Genomic DNA, 21,870 nt, shown 5'->3' with positions numbered 1-21,870 from the left:
TTCTTTTCACGATCACTCTGGAATCATTCTTTTTAAGATCATTCTTTTTCTTTTTAAAATCAATCTGGAAGAGAAGACATTCCCATCCTCCAATTCTCAGTACCACAGAGGGCCATACTGCTCATGTTGGTCCTGATGTGGATATCAGCTGGAGGCGGTTACCCTGGTTACCCCGAAGGAGAGCAGGGTGTCAGGGTACCCAGTGGAGAGGAGAACAAAGGGATGCTTGGGGGGTGTGGAGACGAAGGTCATGAGATGAAGTAGAGCTCAAACAGGCCCGCCACCGAGTGCATGCGGTAGAAGATGCTGAAGGGCAGGCCGATGTTCACCACGGCAACCCACAAGTACACCTGGTAGAACTCGTGGCCGTGTGGGTTCTCAAACTGAGGCCGGGCTCCAAACGCTGGCTTGATCCACAGCTGTGGATAAAAGGTAACAGGGATAATGTGAAAAGTAGGCCTTATTTTTAAAAAAGTAAGTCTTATTCTACCATTGTACAATGTCCTTCTGTTCCAATTTGTGAAGGTCTGGACAGGTCACATTGAGAAACAATTACTGTACTTGTGGAGGGAACCTTGGGGGTTTGAATAACAATGTGCATCTGATTCACCCAATTGCTAATGTTTGAAAGTGACATGTAATCTTCTTGGATGCAATGCGTCGTTGTTCAACCCCCTCCCTCGTTCGCTGACTGTGACCTCATTCGCTGCCTGGCAGCATGAGTAATCTCCTCCCAGAAAACTCAGCGGGACAGATGAGACATGGAGGGAAAGGTGAGCTGACTTGTTTATGGACGGCAAGGCCAGGCTATGATAAAATACCAATACACTTGGCCCTGCCGTGGCCTAACGGTAGGGCACTCGCCTACTATGCGGCCAGCCCGGGTTCGATTTCCGGCCCAGGTCATTTGCCAACCCCTCCCCATCTCTCTCCCCATTCCTTTCCTGTCCACTTCTCATACTGTCCTGTCATTAATAAAGTGAAAAAAATCTTCAAATACCCATACACTTAGCACTGTCTGAATAACACTGTCCTAGATGAATGAGAAATCTTTGCAGGCTTACAGTGATGTTGCAGAGGATCAGGAAGGCGCAGATCTCCTTCAGAGCCCTTCTCTTCCAGCTCAGTGGTTGGGCAGAATGGTGGTGGTGGTGTACCGATGTGTACGTCTGCACCGGCGCAGACATAGTACTCGGCGAGGTGGGCGGCGCGTACTGGGCGCGTGGTGGGTGCGTACTGTGAATAGCACTGGGCGTGGGCGTCACCACCGTCATGGTCTCCATCAGCTCGCTGTCGCTGTGCGAGCGCATGGCGTGCATGTTGGTGAGCACCTGCGTCAGAGAGAGTAGAGAGAGAGAGGTTCCATTGGCCCATTGTTTCCAGGTTCTATTATTGCAAGGGGAGGGGGGGGATCCCCCTTTAGGCAGACCTAGGCAATACTAAGGACTGTTCTATTCAATGCTAGGAGCATTATGACACGCCCCTTTAGGCAGACCGGAACCTGGTCATGTTAGGTGCCCATAGCAGCCTATTACATTGGCTTATCTCTATATACTTAAAGAATCTCTGACCTGCGTGCTGTGCAGGGAGACGTTGCTCTGGGGAGCGGAGTAGGGCTGGCGGTGCAGGCCCTCGATGATGAAGCCGTTCTGCAGCAGCAGCTGGACGACGGCCATCAGGGCGTTGGACAGGTTCAGGCCGTCCAGGTGGCTCTGGGCGCCCGTGGCCACCACCGCCACCATGGTGAAGTAGCAGATGGAGAACGGGCCCATGGAGGCGCCCAGCAGCAGGCCCACGTCCAGGCTGCGCGTCGGGTTCTTGCCCGAGACGTGCTCGCGCTGGGACAGTAGCCACAGTAGAAAAAGAAGATCAGAGCAGAGGCGTGCATGTAAGGTGCAAGAAATAGAAGGTCCCGCAAGAAATTAAAGTTCCCAGCAGCCGACACTTAAGATCCAATTTACATAATGATTCATATATTATGATATACATGATTATTATATAAATGATACATATAACGATACATGTAACACAACAGAGAGAGAGAAAGAGAGAGAGAGAGCTACATAATGTTAACTGTCAAACGAGAGAGAGAGAGAGAGAGAGAGAGAGAGAGAGAAAGAGAAAGAGAGATGGAGAGAGAAGGCTATACCTGGTCCAGTCCGTACAGCACCCAGCCTGCCAGTGTGTAGCCAGACATCAGAATGTAAGTCACCAGGTCCATGATGTAGTGCATCTGCAATGCTGCCTCACGCTTTTTGACATCCTGCAAGGACAAGGATGCGAGGATTATAGGATACAAGGATGCAAGAATAGGACATTACCAGGATGCAACATTACAAGGATGCAAGGATAGAAGGTTGTAACTATGCAAGGATAGAAAGCTGCAAGGATGAAAAGGATATATCTCAAGTCTGAAGCCTCGAGCTTGGTCGAGCTTGGTGTAGGTAAGGCAAGGGATGGCAAGGTAAAAAGAAAAGAGAAGAAAGTATTACAGTCAGAGAACATTCAATAATATAGAATAAAAGAGATCAAAAACCACATCAAAACCTTTAAAAAAATCATCAATAATTATCATTAGAATAAAAAAAAAGATTAAAAACATATAATTTAGAGCTGCTAGGTGGGGAAGGCATCTGAGAACAGAATCGTCTTGAGTCCCGATTTAAACCTATCAATAGTGGCTGCATTTTTTACATAATCTAGAAGCTGGTTCCAACACTTTGCAGCATAGTAGCTAAAGGCTGCCTCTCCACACTTTGTGTTGACTTTTGGGATTGCCAGAAAATTCTTCTCCATTGACCTTAGTGACCTGGTTGGTGCATACAGCTGAAACATATCCTGTAGGTATATGGGTCCCATCCCATTTAATCATTTAAACACAAGAAGCAATGCCTTAAAATCAATGCGGTAGCTCACTGGGAGCCAATGCAGCGACACAAACTAACAACAGTATGCTACCATCCTTGGTGGATGTAACAATACAGCATCACCATCATCATCACCATCATCATCATCATCGTCATTATCATCATCTTCATCATCTCCACCAATCAGCTTCCTGTTCCTGTACGTCGACCTTGTACATGATGAAGGCAACAAAGGTCAAAAGGACCAAAATTATGCACGTACACAAACTGGCAGCAGTATGCAGTGTTAATTTTGTCAGCTTTTTTAAATTTAGTCGTAGTCTTAGTCACAATGACGAAAATCAATTTTAGTCTTAGTCATATTTTAGTCATTGCCTTCCCAATTTAGTCTTAGTCTTAGTCTAAATGACGAAAATCAATTTTAGTCTTAGTCAATTTTCATCAATTTTCATCATTTTCGTCATTTTAGTCAACACTGTACATTACAGAACTTCTCCACACACTATTAACATATATCATTGACTGTAGAGAATAAACCTTCTCCGCACACTGCTTCTCTTTTTAACATATATCACACTGTACAGAATAAAACTTCTTCACACACTGGTTCTCTTTTTCTCTATTTTATTTAATACCAGTGTTAATTTCGTCAGCTTTTTGAAATTTAGTCTTAGTCTTAGTCACAATGACGAAAATCAATTTTAGTCTTAGTCATATTTTAGTCATTGCCTTCCCAATTTAGTCTTAGTCTTAGTCTAAATGACGAAAATCAAAAAAGGGCATTGACGAAATATTTTAGTCATAGTCATGGTTGACGAAATTAACACTGGCAGTATGCCAGCAAAAGCAACCTCGCCAATTGTAACAAGACATCATCAACATCACACATGATTTTTCAACCTGCTTTCTGTTTCCTGTAACAATACATCATCATCATCATAAACAGCATCATCATCATCATCATCATCATCATAAACAGCATCATCATCATCATCATCATCATCATCCTCATCATAAACAGCATCATCATCATCATCATCATCATCATCATAAACATTTTCATCATCATCATCATAAACATTTTCATCATCATCATCCTCATCATCATCATCATCATAAACATTTTCATCATCATCATCATCCTCATCATCATCATCATCATCATCATCATAAACATCATAAACATCATCATCATCATCATAAACATTTTCATCATCATCATCATCATCATCATCATCATCATACACATCATCATCATCATCAGAGCTCTAAATTAACACCAGCCAACCGGCCAAATGCTGGTGAAATTTCAGTATGGCTAATAGAAAAGGAAACCCATTTTGGCCCATTACTGAGTGTGTGGCTAATAAGATTAACATCTACCAGCGATTTTGGCTGGTGATGAAATAAAAGTTATTTTACAGGTCTGATCAACATCATCATCATCATCATCATCATAATCATCATCAAAATCATCATCATCATCATCATCATCATCATCATCATCATCATCATAAACATCATCATCATCATCATCATCATAATCATCATCATAATCATCATCATAATCATCATCATCATCATCATAAACATCATCATCATCATCATCATCATTTTTCTCTTCTCACCTGTTCCTGCACCTCGACCTTGTACATGATGAAGGTCACGAGTCCAGCTAGCAGGACGAGGAAGCCGTTGACGGGGCCGAGCAGCACGTCTCTGGGGTGGAAGTTCTGATGTGGGGGGTGGTGGTGCTCGTCCAGGAGCCGACCCACGTTCTTCCACATGACATAAGTCATGGCCGAGGCGAAGAGGCTGTACTCGATGTTGAAGGGGTACAGGTAGTTGGAGGCCATCTCAAAGATGCTGCACGCGGAGTGACTGCATACACAGTTCTCATTCGCGCCCACTGTGATCACAGTACAGAAAGGAGACAGACTGGCTTAATGCTTGTGAAGTTACTATGACACAGAGTCGAGTGGGTATTATTTTATCTAGACTGGATGGTTTGAGAGTGTGACAAGAAATGAGTGGGAGAGAGAGATGGGGGAGGATCGAGAAAGGACCTTGGGCCAGAATTAAACCCTGGTTTGTGCCTTAGTTGAACTTGTTTACATCATGGCCAAGGCCCACAAAGTGAAGGTTGAGCTGTTTACTGAACTTAAGTTACTGAACTTAAGTGTGATTAAATGTGCACTGATACATAACAGGTGATATGAGCTGAACTGAACTGACTGATCATTAGGCCCATATACTGTATACTATATATATGTAATGATGGTAATTTTCGGCTAGATACGTTATATATTAGTATTGCTGTAAAAAAAAAAAAAAAAAGTCCCATGCTATTATCATCTTGTGCACAACTGGTCTACACATCGGGCCTTAAGATGCCTCAATGTGACCCACCTCTCATTGCCATTCCACGGACGGCCTTGCTGCTGTTTGATGACGGGATCACTGTCTGGTGCAGCGACTCCTCAGTCACAGCTGTCATCCACAGCATCAGATTGGTTGATAGAGTCAGCATTAAGCCACATCTGCAGCCAGGGCAAACACATACAGGAGACACATCAATTCATCTGCTTGATGTACCGGTATAACACAATAATGCAGGATATCTGTCCATGTCATTCAGTCCTATTGGAAGGGGAAAATAGTTTTGCAAAAGGTCACAAGAAAAATGTAAACATGTAAACATGACACAAATGACTTTATTACCTACAGTTTCTTGCGGATAAAAAGTAACAATATAAGATCATCTTTAAATAATAAAAGCAAACATCTTGTCAGCAAAACACATACTGGATTCCAACTTTGTGACGTCATCACGCCACATTTCCCTGCAGGTAGATTGCTAGATAGCTCTAATCTGGCACTGCTGTTTGTCAGGGCTTGGGCATGAAGGCCTGAATGTGTGTTTTGTGATGACTGCAGTGCACACTGGCATACTCCATGCCAAATGAGTCTACGGAATTCCCTGTGTCTAATGGAGTTTCATTCAGTAACAGGAAGTTCTCGTTGCTTACATTAAACACATACCTGAAAGGTCAGACAGCTCCTCTGTGATATGCTTTCCTTAATCTAAGTTTCTACGATACCCAAAGTTTCACCACTGCAGCAGGGCACACAGCAAGGCAGCAAAGCAGACCTACCTGGTAAAGTTTCTCTGCAGCTGAACACAGTCTTTCGCATGGAGCCAGAGGAAGTAGGTCTGGAAGAGTCACATAGTAAATTTCAATTCTAACTTGACTGCTCCGATTTTGTTAGTGTGGTTTTCTATGCCTCTGATGTTTGGTTCACATTACATTTAAGTGCACACAATGTACACATACAGTATGTAACAATAGTAGAGTATTTTCGAAATATTATATTGCTAAAAACTAACTTAAATTGAATCAATCAATCAATCAATCAATAAAACAATCAATCAAGAAAAGATGATGCATTACCTGTACCAAAATGAAGACAGCTTGAACAATGGGAAAGACTATCTTTATAGCTGAATCACAGTGCATGTACCCCACGAAATAGGCAAGTTTGAAAATATCCATGATCATACTGCATAACCCGAAGAGAATAAGACCCCCTGCAAGAAGACAAAAGGAGATATCAGAGTCATATTTATTCAACTTCAGGTTTCCTTACTTTATTTAAGTAGGCTCAACTTGATGTCGATCCTTCTACAGTATCTGCCTGCCCTGCATGCTCGTCTGTCCGTCTCTGTCTGTCTGTGTGTCTGTCTGTTTAACTGTCTCTCCATCTATCTTCCTGCTTTATGTCTGTCTGTCAGTCTGTCTGTCTGTCTGTCTGTCTGTCTCTCTATCGGTCTGTCTCCCTCACCTCTGAGCCATATGGGTCCTGCGTGTCCGTCCTTGTAGAGCACGGCGTGGTCCTCGCGGGAGGTGTAGGCGGTGTAATACAGCATCCAACAGGTGCTGAGCAGCATCAGGGTGATTAGGTACAGCTGCAGGTGGGCTGAGGTGATGTTCACCTACCGTAAGATAAAAAAAGAATTATTTGTCACATACAGCTGTCAATCCACTGAAAATCCTATTTTTGTCATGGTCACACAGTAGACAGCGTGCACAACAACATTTTTCCTTTACTGTATGTCCAACTGGGTGCAATGGGACAGCTCAACCGATACCCCAGGTGAGCAATGTGTGGGGATGCTCACAGCACCTGCATTCGCTATTCACTCCCTTCACCCACCTGGCCATGTTCGGGAATCAAACTGACAACCGTCACGGGCTGTACAAGTACATTTGCCTGTGGCTGCCCCATAGGCGCCAGCATTGCTCGCTTTCATTCTCTCTCTCTCTCTCTCTCTCTCTCTCTCTCTCTCTCTCTCTCTCTCTCTCTCACACACCTTGTTGAAGACGCTGCCGCAGACCAGGGCGCAGCCCAGCAGGAAGATGTTGAGTGCCAGGAGTCCAGACAGCAGGCTGCTCCAGGTGCAGGCGGGGTCCTGGCAGGCCGGGGCCGGGGGAGAGGAGGTCCAGCTGGACAGCCTGCGCGTGTAGGGCCCCAGCCACCGGGTGGAGTGGCTCGGGGTGAAGATGGGCGGCGAGGAGGCGCATGAGAACACCACCCGGGGCTCCTCCTTGTCATCTTGGCCAGTCGTCGTCATCTTGCTGCTGCTGCCGCTGCTGGAGGAGTCCTGAGCAGGGAGGCCTGTGGCCAGGCACATGGTCATTCAGGAGAACCAGAAAAGGAGTCACACACAAGATCTGGATGCAACTCAGGTTAAAAAAAAAAAAAAAAAAAAAAAACTTGAAAAAACTAAATATAGGAATTGCTAAACAGAGAAGTAGGATACAAATGTATCAGGCCTCCTTTCCATCATCAGTGTTCCAAGTTTTTAAAAGTCAGGCACAGTGTCATTCAGTCCAGTAGGCAGATATACAGTAGAGACGCAGGTCGGTGTCTAAAGCACCACTGGCCTCCTTTTGTCCGAGCTGCTGTACACTCACTACACACTCGGAAGCTTTCCTCTGAATATTTCACTGATTTTGATGAGTCAGATTGAAACCACTACAGTGCATACCCCACCACACACGGCACTGGCTACAGCACAAAGATAACAGTATTTGATCAGTGCAGGTAAAGGGCAATTGGCACAGCTTGTCGACGTGACACCAGAATCAAATAAGAAGGCAGATTTCCTCTATCAACACATTTCTTTTCAAAGCTTTATCTGCCTATCTTGCAATACAATACAATACAACATATAAAGCGCAGTATCACAACTATGAAGCTGACTCAAAGAGCTTGCGTACTGTTATACACTGTGTCCTGTGTATCCCTTTCAATGGTTTTTAATATAGGCCTACTGTTTAAATAAGGGAGCATAAAACCATTGTAATCATTGCCTGTGGTTACACAATATCTAGCATCACTTGACACAAAAGGTTTAAGTCAAATTCAACAATGCCACATACAATGAAGAACACAGAACTATTGGGTTTTTACATGTTGAAGTCACAGCTTACCTGTGCAGATATGTCTGGTCTTTCCTGTGTCGTAGAGGTCTTGGGACCCTCCATGGTATATATATACCCACAAAAGAGACCACTAGAATTTACAACAGTCACATAAAATCCATGCCATAAAAGGGGAGAAAGAAAAAAAAAAACACAGAGGCTATATCTTATACAACTTCAAATCTGGATAACGCTTTCCCATCATCCAGTCCACGCTGAAAGACTTTATGAAGATGTGTTTTTTTTCTTTCTGAAAGATGTTTCAACCTTCCCAAGTTCTGCACAAAGGCAGTCCCAGATTAAATGCACCCACCTACTCTGAAAGGCTTACAGTCAGAACATAGCAACTCATACAAATAGAATGGAATGCAGAGGTTGATGTTACACCAATTATGACCTCACATTACACTCTGTTTTTTTATCTGTTGGGGGTGGCAGTGAACAAGTTTGGAAATAATGTATTTGAGAGGTGAAATTTGTTCATTAGTTTTGTAACAAAAAAACAAAAAAAACTTGTGCCATTGTACACCTAGGCATACTGACTCCCAATACAGGATTTCTCTGTATTATATCATGATGTGATTGTTTCCCTTTGTCAAAAAATGTATAGGCCTACACTGTATTGCAGCACAAACAAAGGTTGAAGTAATCAAAAGGCCTTCAATAAATGTCATAAACACAGCGTTGTAAATCTCTTTCACATTCATATGTAAAATCAATAAGCCTACATTTTAAATTTTCCCTCCACTTAAATTTAATTTCAATTGCATGGATCTTTCTACAAACTTGAAAGTTGAGTAGCCTACTGTACATCTGAGTTGTCTTCATACAGTGTAGAACTAGGCCTGGCCAAGTTCTTTATGTGGAAAGGAGTTGTTGACATCTAAACTCCGCCTTCTTCATTGAGCTTTGAAGGTGGCCATGGAAACCACAGACTTGCTTCCTCGTTTGTTCCGCTGCTGCGCGTTCTCGGGCATGGCGCTCGCGAATGGAGGTGCGGGGCTTTTGCTCCAGCCCTGGAAAACTCGCGAGTTTGAATGAATACTGTACACGGCAGCAGCATTATGGAGGTGAGGGAGACACCGCACGATGAATGACAAATACCACAAGGCAGCTCGGGATGGCTACCTCGACCTGCTTAAGGAGGCCACACGGAAGGACCTCAACGCACCTGACGAGGATGGGATGACGCCGACCCTATGGGCCGCCTACCACGGCAACTTGGGCGCCCTCAGATTAATAGTTGGGAGAGGGTGAGTTCGTTTCTGTTGCTGTTGGGCTTAGTTGTGGAACGTATGTATGAAGTGACTTCTGCATCCATTGTTGTTGGTGTGTAGCCGTGGCGCGCAAGTGATATGGTCATATAGTGTGCGATAGCCACGGCGCAGAGAGCGCACAGTCACTACAGTATCAAATGTTAAAGACAAGATTATGTAATGGGCTCGCAGTAGTAGTGGTTGGACGCGTGCGTCCTGTTACCCAGATTTAGGTCATGCGCCATCTGATCGCCCTCAGCACAGGAGTACAGGACCACCCCATGGGCTGGACACTTCATAACAATAATAGTTTAAAAAAAGAAATAAATAAAGCCATGTCAAATTGCATACACAAAATAGAATAGACTTTTCTTTTCTCTAGTTGATGCATCAGTCAGGTAGGCTCCACAATCAAATTCTACAGTTTAATGAAGTGTATAATCATAATGTTATTATTAGGTATACATGTGCATTACATATACATTATAGGTATACTGCTAATAATGTAATGACATTATGTAGCCTACTAAGCCGCACAACACCTTTAGGGTCAAACTTGTGCTTAGTGTTTATGTTTATTTTCACAGAGCTGGGGACAGAGTCTCAGAGCTGAAAGAATCAACATTCTAACCAGCCATAAAGCTGTATGCATTTTTTTTTTAAAGCCTTTATTATTTTTCGATTAGACAGTGGAGGAGACACAGGAGAGAGAGACAGGGAAGGGTCGGCAAATGACTCGGGCCGGAATTGAACCCGGGTAGCAGTCCAGCGCCCAGCCATGGCTGGGGCTGCATGCATTTTTGCTGAAAGCCATTCACAAGATGGTGATAGCCATTTCTTTGAGTGTTGCTCAACACTAGATAATGGTGTTTGGGTGATACAGTGCTCCACCTAAACCTAAGTTGCAGCGTTTGCAGGACTTCAGAGGACCTGAGACTGTGGACACAAAAGCCCTTTGCTGAAGCCTTCCAGATGACCTGGTTTTCTCCACACTGCAGACTCATTATGGGAGTACTTAATTGATGCAAGCTCCCATTTTGCCCTGGCAGGGACCTCAAATGACCAGTGAGCCAACAGCAAGGCCTGAGTAAGCCAGAGAAAGGCCTGTCAGCATTACGGCCACAGTAGGGCTTCAGATGAACTTTTTACTCACCGGCCGCTGTGGCTAGTGGTTTTGCAGAGTCACTAGCCATTCAGCCTTTCCACTAGCCACTGTTTTGTTGCCAGTAGTTCTTAGACATACATGTATTGTGTTTGTCATGATACATCTAAACTCAGAAAATAAAGTGATAAAGCAAGACGATCAGTGCTGTGAGCATAGTGTTAAATGAAACTACTTGCAGTGTATCAGGCAAATAGAATCTGAATGATCCTTCTTGAACCTTAGTGGCCTATAACACAAGGTGTAAAAATAGGATTTATGCTACTGTTATACCATACCCAAGAATAAGTTACCTTCCAAAGTGGCTGGTGAGACTAGTGTTACTAGCCTTGGCCACGTTTTAGCCATTTTTGGGTGGTTGGCAGGTGCCACTGCCAACCCCAGGGCCAGAGTATAATGATGAGTGTCAGCTGTAATGCATGAGGTGGACCATTTAAACAGTTGGAGCACCGTTTCTACGTTCTACTGAGTCCATTCCTTAGAACTTCCATTGTCCATACATTCACACTGGTGTGGCGGTAGATTTTGGAATCTAGCTGTTGCATTTGGTACTTCTTTTCACTCTTCACTCAAAATAAAACTTTAACTTTAAATCATACATGGGTTTATTTTTATTGCACATTATTACTGTGGGGCTCTCATTACGGCCAAACATGTCGATGACATGCCTGTTACTACATCCCGGAACTCAACCCCACTTTGCTCCCATCGACATGAGCTACTACAACCAAGTCTGAAGTATCTTGGATTCGCTACAATCTTTGATCTAGTCCCATTCAGCTGTGTGCATCATGTGTAATCTAGATACATTAAGTAGTATCTAGTGCAGCGTGTGTAATCCGCAACCTAAGATGCTATCGTTAATGACAGGCCAAAATGAATCTGCCAGCAGAAAGACACTATAGACTAACCGGAACTACAGGTGGGTGGGAGTCTGGTGTCACAGTATCGGCACAGGTGACTTAGATATTCATTGAGTTAAACATATAGAGTGCATCATGCAGCTTGTTTGTGTGTGTCACAGCACATGCTATATATAACAATATAACAATATAACAAAGTTTTCCATCACCTTCGTGCACTGTGTTGTAAGTTCCTCCAATTTAATGTCTTGCAAACAGATAGTAAATCTCCTTCACGGCTACTATGCGTATGGCTCAGCTTGTCCTCAGAAGTCCCCATCCTTCAGGTTCTCGAAGCTGATATAAACACATAAATGTCTTGAACAGTTTAAGGTGCAAGTTGCATAAGTTCATCATGCACACATTCATTATAAAACCCTGTAATGCTGATCCGCATTCTCATGCATACAATGATGGGCCTTTTTGAAAGTTTATTTGACATTTAATTATGACACACAGTGCACACATTAAAATTGCAGTTAGGTTATTTATGATATGCCTCATGCATGCAAGGGGGGGCAGCCCAAGGGAGGGGTGCGGTGGGATGGTCCCACCGTGCTCGCTCATGATACCTCAGTCATGGAGGAGGATGAGGGAGAGCACTGGTCATTCACCCTATCCACCCACCTGGTGTTGGCAGGGCCGCTGCTAAGGTTTGGGAGGCCCTAAGTAGTGGTGTAGTGACTGTAGTCTACACAGATTGCAGATATACGCAGTATGCCCACCTGAAAATGTGTGATTTCCGTATACCCACCTAAAATGTATTGATTCAATATTTAGAACAGCACAAATATACATACAACCCATGCTGAAAAATGCTGAAATATACAGTATACCAACCACAGAAAAGTAGACTGCACCACTGGCCCTAAGTATAACTGATCAGAAGCCCCCCTCATAATTAAATAATAATAATATAATAATGATACTTTTTTTTTTTTAGTTCATCTCATTTTAGGAGGCCACAATTTTGGGGGCAAAGCGTTTTAGGCCCTCATCTGCAACATGTACTGTGGGAATTCAGGGAAGAAGCATTTAAGCTGAAGTTTATTGCGGGGCATATTTATGGCTGCACAGAGTATATAGAGTGGAGCTCCTGTGTGGCTGTATGGCATGTATTGTACGTACTGTACGGGAGCAGCTGCTGTAAATGCAGAACTTCCAGACACACAGTAAATGCAGTAAATCACCAGTTAAGTGTATGTAACAACAGTGTCATAAAGCACACTGTGTCATGTAGGTTTTTGTGTCTGTACACAAAGCTGAGCTCACTAAATTGTAGGGATGCACAATACCGATGCTGGTATCGGTATCGATACTTGCTCATAATAGTCATACTCATACTCGTCAAACACTTGCCAATACCAGGCACAGATACTGCTATGACACGACACAACACATCTCATCACGTTCCACTGACTTGAAAGCAGCATGGGAAAAAAGTGCTGCATTTATTAACATTTAAATCTACATGGAAATGGACAATAAAACAAATATCACAGGTGGAAAAAAGAAAGCTGTGCATTTATTTTCATTGTATGTTGGGGGTAAAAGTACTGGTATGGGTACTCTGTATCTGCAACTGCCGAGTCTGCAGACATTAATGTACTCATACTCCAAAAAATGTGGTTTGCTCATCATGATCATCTGTTTCAGAAACTGTATTTAGATTTTTTTTAAATGTGGGATACCCACCTCTGTGTATGAAATTCCCTTTGAGTCTTTCCTGGGGACCTTAAGATTTCTCTGCCGTAAAAGAGGATTTTTGTTGAGGTTTGTTTATTTTTTGTTGCTTTGCTAAATAATTCGTCATTCATGAACACATTATTGTGGAATTTCTCCAGTGTGTTGGCATGCACAGTGGCTACAGCTGATTCTGTGTTGGTGATAGCCTGACTTAGCGGAGGTCTGTATGAGGCCGAGTGCTTCTACTAGTTGTCGTGTCGGTTATGACCATAGCATCCTGTTGCAGTCTGTTACAGGCCAGCCTGATTTGCTTCAGCTGAGACACTCATGCGTAAACATGATGCTCCCTCTGACACCTGCTGAATGAATGCATGCAGCCCTTTTGGTGCAAATTATAGATCTAGCAAGCCAACTCACTGTTTGCAGAAAAAAGCTCAACATTGTAACAACATTGCTATGACATATCAAGCTTCGTACATTACAGTTTAAGACATGGTCTTTTTCATTTTGTTAACAGGCTCTGTATGAAAGAGTGGTGTTTAAAGAAGCACATCCAGTATAACTGGAATGCCTTGTGTGGAAAATACTGTATGTAAGAGGAAAAGGGCCAAAAGGCTTTTGGTTATCAGTTATCAGACTTGTACTGTGTATTGTGACAGAAGATTGTCTCAGACACAACAAAACAAAACAAGAGAAAGCCCCATAAGCCCCATAGTATTCTTTATGTGACAGTGAAGTGAGCTTGATTTCTGCAGGGAATACCTTAGCACGTCGTGCCTGTTTCTCCCAGAAGGAAGTGTGTCTCTCATAAGAAAGTGTGTGTTTCTTCCTGAAGGATTTGTGTGTCTCTCCCAGATGTGCAGATGTTTACACCCAACCCCAGGTGTGAGGATCCAGCTTTTCCTCACTTCCTGTCTCCTGAGGATGTCATGGCATACAGATCTCTCTCTCTCTCTCTCTCTCTCTCTCTCTCTCTCTCTCTCTCTCTCTCTCTCTCTCTCTCTCTCACACACACACACTTTTGTTTTCTCTCTTTCTTGCACTTTTGCTCTTGCTCTCATCCTCTACCCCCCCCCCTCTCGTTTTCAGTTTCTCTCTGGCTCTCCCTCTTTCTCTCTCTCTTGATTTCTCTTCCTCTCTCGCTTGCTTGTTCTCTCTCTTGCTTGCTCACTCACTCACTGTCTCTACCCCCCCCTCACTCATTATTCTCTCTCTCTCTCTCTCTCTCTCTCTCTCTCTCTCTCTCTCTCTCTCTCTCTCTCTCTCTCTCTCTCTCTCTCTCTCTATCAGCAGTACCAGACTGCTCAGGGCTCTGCATCAATAATGTACCAGTAGCCTGTAAAGCTTCACCTGTGCCTCATGCAATATTGATGCCACTGCTGTTGGTGGAGTCAGGCTCTAGCATAAGATGGGAAGACTTTGCATCAACCCTATTTATAGGTCTCTGAGCCTTGAATATAGATGGTATAGGACACTGCTTACAAGATAATATTTTTTACACATTTATTTATTTACTGTGCGATAGGGACAACGTACTACTAAAGAACACCAGAAGTGATCACAGACTAGTTTTCATATGCAGTCCTTGTAGGTTGATGGTAAAAAAGTAAAGACACCAGAAACACCAGGCATAGGGCTTGAAACTGTGATCTCTGTGAAATAAGACCGTTGTTGGTTACTCTACTTAGGTGATAAAATAAACATATCCTTCTGAAATAATGGTGAAATGAATTGTCAATTCTGGTTTCCTCTAGCCATCCATTTAAGTATCCATAAAATGCCAAAAAATACATGTCCATGTCCGACTGTGTTTTACTCTGAAGGTGTGATGGTGTATGGGCGCGGTGTGTGTGTGTTTTTGTGTGTGTGCATGCACCGGTAGTGTATAGTACATGCCTGAGTGAAAGGTTACATGTCATGCTGGGTCATGGTTGTATGGGCGCAGGCCTCCAGTGCGGTTATTGTGTTGCTGACTGCTGCTGCTGAGTGCTGACTAGCGAGCAGTGCAACAGTAGTGGCCTTCCCTGTCACTGGATACACACATGATGCAGTACACTGGGGAAATGGATGAGGCAGAGCAACAGCTCACACCAGCCAAACAGAGGTGACCCCTGGGACAGACCTCTGGGGAACAGGAGGAAGAGTGTGTGTGTGTGTGTGTGTGTGTGTGTGTGTGTGTGTGTGTGTGTGTGTGTGTGTGTGTGTGTGTGTGTGTGTGTGTGTGTGTGTGTGTGTGTGTGTGTGTGTGTGTGTGTGTGTGTGTCCAGGGAAGCTGACAGGGTTTGTGTGTGTGTGTGTGTGTGTGTGTGTGTGTGTGTGTGTGTGTGTGTGTGTGTGTGTGTGTGTCTGTGTGTGTGTTTGTGTGTGTGTGCTTGTGCAGGTGTGTGTTATGTGTTGGTGTGTGGTTACAGTTGTATGCATTTGTCAGACGTGTGTGTGTGTGTGTGTGTGTGTGTGTGTGTGTGTGTGTGTGTGTGTGTAATGTATGTGTGTACGTGTGTGTGCAGGTGTTTGTTACATGTGTTAGTGCCGTTCACTGTGCTTCTCACTAGTGAAGATGAATGAGGCGAGCTACAGCTTAAAGACATTTGAATCATTGAGGCGGCCATGTTGTGCGTCTTTCAGTGAAGCATTCTTTACTACGCTGACACCGGCTGACACTCAGCAGACACCCAAACAAGCATGCCATTCTCCATTTATCACTGCTCCCCCATGCGTGCCCCACACAATGCTCGGCTGAATCGTTTACAGTTGCTCAGCTGTGAAGCCGTACAGCACATGCTTCCATAATTACAGCATAATTAAACTGATGAGTGAAATGATAGACGGACTGAATGAGCCCATTGTTCTGGCTGGTGGGAATGAGCATTTGCACAATAGATTCCTGGTACCACGGAAAGAAGCCGGAACTAGAACATGATGGTAATATTGTACAAATAAAAAAAATCTAACTACGAGAAAGACGTATTACTCTAACAACAGATCACCAAGACAGCACCTGCTAGTTTATTATGTTTGACGAAGATGTTGGTTCGAAGCGTTGTCTTGACTTTTCTTGCATTTGAGAAACAAATGAGTTGGTTTTTAAAAAATATGTATTTTTTGGCTGTTTGGGCCTTTCCTTCTTGAGAGGACAGTGAAGAGTGGTGTCAACAATGATCGATTCGGCGATCCGAATCGATGCGGGGCATGGACGATCCAGAATCGATCCGGCAAGTTCCAGAATCGATCCGGCAATTTTTTTAAGTTTCAATTGCTTCCATGGATATTTCGGGAGCAAATGAATGTTAAATTAAATAAAAGCACTTCAAAACATTACAAGAGTGATACAGACTGATACAGAAAACAGCCAATAAATTGTTGCTCATTATCTGACTACTTGTATTGCCTCATCATGACTGATTAAACATTTGCTTTGCTTTCAGTAGAAATGTAATGCATTGCAATGCATTGTAGAATTGAATCGGATCGGATCGCATAGAATCGAATCGAATCGCTACCTTCCGAATCGTGATCGAATCGGATCGTGAGGGCAGTGCCGATCCACACCACTACAGTGAAGCATGTCAGGAAGTGAGTGTGGAGAGAGAGATAGGGTAGGGCTTGGAAATGACCCAGGCCAGATTCGAACCTGGGTGCCCCAGGACATGCAAGCCCATATGGGGGGGGGCTTGGCACACTGCACCATAGCGCCCCGAGAATCAAATATGATTTAATATCATATTAATATTCCGATCATGCCGTTAAATTCAGTTAGATGATGAAATTGTGTAGATGATGTCATTTTTCTCCTAAAGGTGGGTTTTGAAGATGAAACCGATCAATAAGCCATTAAATTCATATTCATTTCCTACAAATGAAAAATGCATCTACTGCATCGCGCCACAACTAATGCAGTATATTTTATCTCTCTCTGGTGCCTGCTCTTTCTAACTCTCCCCTCTGGTATGGTACACCGCCTAGTGCAGCAGCAAGTCTGTTCAGCTCAAACATACACCTTCATTTCTTTTGCAAAAAGTTTTTTCTTTTACCTCAGACATGTAAAAGTTTTATCTTTTACCTGACATGTTTTGACGGTATAGCATTCATAGATCTGAAACTCCTATGCACAGCCAGGTTCCAGGTGCTGGTGAAGTGCAGTCATCAGTACCCATATGAAAAAGAATTATATGATTCATATACTGCAAACATGCATGTTCCTTACATGAAATCGTATAGAAAAAATGTGCCAGATTTGCAAGAGTCACTTATACGTTTTCTAATATATGTCTATCATGATAGTCGATTATGGCCCCTTTTCGAAAAGAAATACTATATGGAACTTATACGCATGCCATATAACATGACTGCATGCCATATAACATGACTGCATGCCGTATAAATTCTTATAAGAGTTTGACATGCCAACAATGCATAATACTATATTATATTGACTAAAACATAGGAGAAAACTACTATATTCCTATAGAAATAATGCACGTTTTATGTTAAAATCATATTGAAGTCTTATTCAATTTACGCGTGGGACTCTGACCGCTACACCAAAGAGCCAGGCTCGTTGGCATGTTAGTCAGAACACACCCACAACCCTAGTGATGGTCACTCCATCACATTGCCTTCCCCTTCGGGAAGCGCACGCGTGCGCTTCACACACTCATGGTGTCCCTCACGCAACTGCCCATCATGCTTCTCCCATCCAATGTGCCCCATCATCAATGCTTCACCTATCACTGAGGTCCCTCACACGGGGGTAACCAATCCTGGGGGTCCCTCACATGGAATTACGGCTCACACACCATGGGTACGCTTCCGATGGCCTCACGGTACCATCCCACTTCTGACACCATTCATAGCGAAGGGGAGTAGAGTTGCCCAGTTGGGACTTGAACCCAGACCTTCTGGGGTAGTAAACCGGGGCTCTGACCGCTACACCAAAGAGCCAGGCTAGTTGGCATGTTAGTCAGAACACACCCACAACCCTAGTGATGGTCACTCCATCACACGTATGTTCCGTACATGTTCCGTAGTTGGATTTTACAGACTTCCTATATTAAGTTTATATGAAGTTTACAACTTGAAATGTAATATTCGTATATAAATTTTATAAAGTTTATACATTTAATTATATGCAAACCTGATTTAATTTGTACATTTCTTAAACAGTTTCTGACACCAATATTTATATGAATTCTGCACATTTGTCATATGAAGCATGAGACTTTAAATGTAATATTTGTATATAACACAGGCCTAGACAGTCTAAATAAGCTTCCCGGAAAAAAAAACAACCTGACGAAGAACTTCACTCATGATTTTTTATTTGTCTTTCTTGACTGTCACTTTGATTATATATAGGCCTATATTGCCTAAAGACAAATGTGTGTGTGTGTGTGTGTGTGTGTGGGGGGGGGTGTGGGGGGGGGGGGGGGGGGGGGGGGGTGTCTGTCCCACATTGTCCCTCCGAAGCATACCCCTTGTCCCCCCTTGGACTTATTAGCAGGTGGTCACCCTAGCTGGAAATAAGCTACAACAAATATTGCATGGTGCACCTTTAAATATGGCATACACATAGGGCCTACTGTAACATATACAACAACATGGCACAAATACAGCACACATCTGATTGGCATTCATCCAAAAACAGCACTATTTTCCAATCTTTTTACTTATACGAAATATATAAGCCCATAGTAACATAAATCGTGTATGGCATATATTACTGAAAATGAATAAAAAAATAGTTAGATTTGTATATGTGGGTTTGTGCCTTGTATGACCCTTATAATATTCTTATGGAACAGATATAATCCATATGCATTTTAGTAAGACTTTTTCATATGGGTAATCCACAGTAAAGAAGAAGGATCACCGCACACTGGTGGACTTAGTGTTGCTGTTTTTTATTTAGGTGAACAACTCGTTTCGCATTGCACTTCGTCAGGTTCACTTTGTTCACCTAAATAAAAAGCAGCAAAATTAAGTCCACCAGTGTGCGGTGATCCTTCTTCTTTACTGTGGGTATAGCATTCATCTTCATCAAAGGGTCACATGGATGTTGATATGTGAGCGTGTCATTATTGACAGGGAGGTCACACCTCCACAACAGCATCAGCTGATGTTGAAGGCATGTCACACATCAACATTCATGTGACCCTCTGATGACGACGGAAGCTATACCGTCGAAACATGTCAGGTAAAAGATAAAACTTTTACACGTCCGAAGTAAAAGAAAAAAACTCAAGTTCTACTCTACTCTCTGTCCCCCAGAGGCAACCCGGACAAGTGTGACATCTGGGGCAACACGCCGCTGCACCTGGCCGCGGCCCACGGCCACCAGAACTGCCTGTCCTTCCTGGTGTCCTTCGGAGCCAACATCTGGTGCCTGGACAACGACTACCACACGCCCCTGGACATGGCCGCCACCAAGAACCACATGGACTGCGTGCGCTACCTGGACTCCATCGCGGCCAAGCAGTCGGCCATGGACCCCAAGCTGGTGGAGAAGCTGAAGAAGCGCGCCTTCCGGGACGCCGAGCGCCGCATCAAGGACTGCGTCAAGAAGCAGCGCAAGCACCAGCGGCAGATGGAGAGGAAGTTCCAGAAGGACGTGTCGGAGTACGCGGCGGCGGGGCTAAGGCCTTCCTCCGATGCCATGAGCTACTCCAGTTATACAGGCAGCATGGCCAGTCGCAAGCTGCTCAACACCAGCGTGCCATACTCACAGGTAAGATAGGTTACACATACACACACACACACACACACACACACACACACACACACACACACACACACACATACACACCAAGCTGCTCAACACCAGCGTGCCATACTCACAGGTTAGACACACACACACACACACACACACACACACACACACACACACACACACACACACACACACACACACACCAAGCTGCTCAACACCAGCGTGCCATACTCACAGGTGACACACACACACACACACACACACACACACACACACACACACACACACACACACACACACACACACACACACACACACACGCACACACCAAGCTGCTCAACACCAGAGTGACATACTCACAGGTAAGATGGACTCACACACTCTTCTAATATCCACTCAATCCACCTTGTCTCCGCAGGCCACTCTCCACGCCACGGCCCGGGGGAAGACCAAGATCCAGAAGAAGCTGGAGAAGAGGAAGCAGGTGGAGGGGACCTTCAAGATCTCCGAGGACGGCCGCAAGAGCGTCCGCTCGCTGTCGGGGCTGCAGCTGGGCAACGACGTCATGTTCGTCAAGCAGGGCACCTACGCCAGCCCCCGCGACAACCAGCGCGGGCGTCGCAACGTACGCCACATGTTCAACAACGACGACGCCGTCTCCCGTGCCATCAGCGAGCCGGACCTGCACCGGGCGGCCGCAGCCGAGCTGGAGCAGTCCGAGGTCAGCACGGACTCGGGCCACGACTCGCTGTTCAACCGGCCCGGTCTGGGCACCATGGTGTTCCGCCGCAACTATGTCAGCAGCGGCCTGTTTGATATTGGGCGGCGCGACGAGGGCAGCCTGACGGGGCTGGAGGAGGCGATGGCGCCCCCCGCAGGCAACACGGTGCGCCTGCGCAGCCGGCTGCAGCGCTCGCCCAGCTTGGGAGCGGATGCGGACAGCATCGGTAGTGCACGCAGCTTGCAGCAGCGCAACGCAGACGAGCTGCCTTGGGACGAGGTGGAGCTGGGGCTGGACGACGATGACGAGGCCGAGAGCAACCCGCTGGAGGTAATCAGAAACTACTGTTCATTTTTATTGTTATTCATCATTTGGATGAAAACCACATTTGCAAAATATGATGACCCAGACACATGATGATGAGGCCGAGAACAACCCACTGGAGGTAATCAAATCATCACTTTCGAAAATAATATTGTTTTAACTCATTATTGAGGTGTTTTTTGTTTATTTTGTTAATAATTTTTAATTTTAACAATTAATTATTTTTTATTAATTGAATGTTTGAGCACACAGGTTATTCCATTAAGTAGTGAAGAAATGCTCTCGAGAATCTCAGGCTCTCGAGGAATAACAGACAAAACCCAAGCCATCTTCAGGGTCTGCTGAAGAGGGCTTTTGTTTGTCATGATTTCGCAGTGAATTACCATAAAATTCATTTTCGATAATGCAGCTTTTCACTGGATTATGTGCAGTCATACTATGTCTGTGTTACATTGTCAGGTGTTCCTGGCGGCCCACTGCATGAATGAGTTCATGCCTATCCTGCGGCGTGAGAAGATTGACCTGGAGGCCCTGGTGCTGTGTGGTGATAACGACCTGAAGGGGATCCACATCCCCCTGGGGCCCCGCAAGAAGATGATGGACGCCTGCCAGAGACGCCTGGACACCATCGAGGACCCCGAGGCCATGGAGGACACCGCACTCTGACAGGTACCTAGCACACACACACCTGACGGGTAGCTAACACACACACACACACCTGACGGGTAGCTAACACACACACACACATGACAGATAGCTA

At 44.5% G+C, this 21,870-nt stretch overlaps 2 protein-coding genes across 2 annotated transcripts; one reads left to right on the top strand and one right to left on the bottom strand.

Moving 5' to 3' along the window:
- On the bottom strand, positions 1–9,220 carry otop2 (otopetrin 2). Its single transcript, XM_063214746.1, has 12 exons — positions 9,165–9,220; positions 8,363–8,444; positions 7,240–7,544; positions 6,711–6,861; positions 6,320–6,456; positions 6,023–6,081; positions 5,277–5,407; positions 4,496–4,776; positions 2,150–2,263; positions 1,572–1,838; positions 1,065–1,331; positions 1–419 (listed from the first exon to the last, which is right to left on the bottom strand). The coding sequence occupies exons 3-12, from the start codon at positions 7,498–7,500 to the stop codon at positions 249–251; spliced, it is 1,839 nt and encodes a 612-aa protein (XP_063070816.1). The 5' UTR covers positions 7,501–7,544; positions 8,363–8,444; positions 9,165–9,220; the 3' UTR covers positions 1–248.
- Positions 9,221–9,359: 139 nt separating this feature from the next.
- ush1ga (Usher syndrome 1Ga (autosomal recessive)) lies at positions 9,360–21,778 on the top strand. Its single transcript, XM_063214737.1, has 4 exons — positions 9,360–9,606; positions 19,627–20,083; positions 20,484–21,116; positions 21,570–21,778. The coding sequence occupies exons 1-4, from the start codon at positions 9,443–9,445 to the stop codon at positions 21,774–21,776; spliced, it is 1,461 nt and encodes a 486-aa protein (XP_063070807.1). The 5' UTR covers positions 9,360–9,442; the 3' UTR covers positions 21,777–21,778.
- The last annotated feature ends 92 nt before the right edge of the window (positions 21,779–21,870 follow it).

The sequence above is a fragment of the Engraulis encrasicolus genome, chromosome 2 (genome assembly GCF_034702125.1).
Source record: "Engraulis encrasicolus isolate BLACKSEA-1 chromosome 2, IST_EnEncr_1.0, whole genome shotgun sequence".
Classification (NCBI taxonomy): Eukaryota; Metazoa; Chordata; class Actinopteri; order Clupeiformes; family Engraulidae; genus Engraulis; species Engraulis encrasicolus.
Note: the sequence above shows the minus strand (reverse complement) of the source record. Positions and strands in the feature narration are given on the sequence as shown.

Excerpts from the sequence above, each read along its gene's own strand:
- otop2 (XM_063214746.1), bottom strand. The coding sequence starts at position 7,500 with ATGACGACGACTGGCCAAGATGACAAGGAGGAGCCCCGGGTGGTGTTC. Across the intron at positions 6,862-7,239 it reads GCGGCAGCGTCTTCAACAAG|GTGAACATCACCTCAGCCCA; the intron begins GTGTGTGAGAGA and ends ATCTTACGGTAG. Across the intron at positions 6,082-6,319 it reads CTGTCTTCATTTTGGTACAG|ACCTACTTCCTCTGGCTCCA; the intron begins GTAATGCATCAT and ends TGACTCTTCCAG.
- ush1ga (XM_063214737.1), top strand. The coding sequence starts at position 9,443 with ATGAATGACAAATACCACAAGGCAGCTCGGGATGGCTACCTCGACCTG. Across the intron at positions 20,084-20,483 it reads CCAGCGTGCCATACTCACAG|GCCACTCTCCACGCCACGGC; the intron begins GTAAGATAGGTT and ends TTGTCTCCGCAG. Across the intron at positions 21,117-21,569 it reads CCGAGAGCAACCCGCTGGAG|GTGTTCCTGGCGGCCCACTG; the intron begins GTAATCAGAAAC and ends TTACATTGTCAG.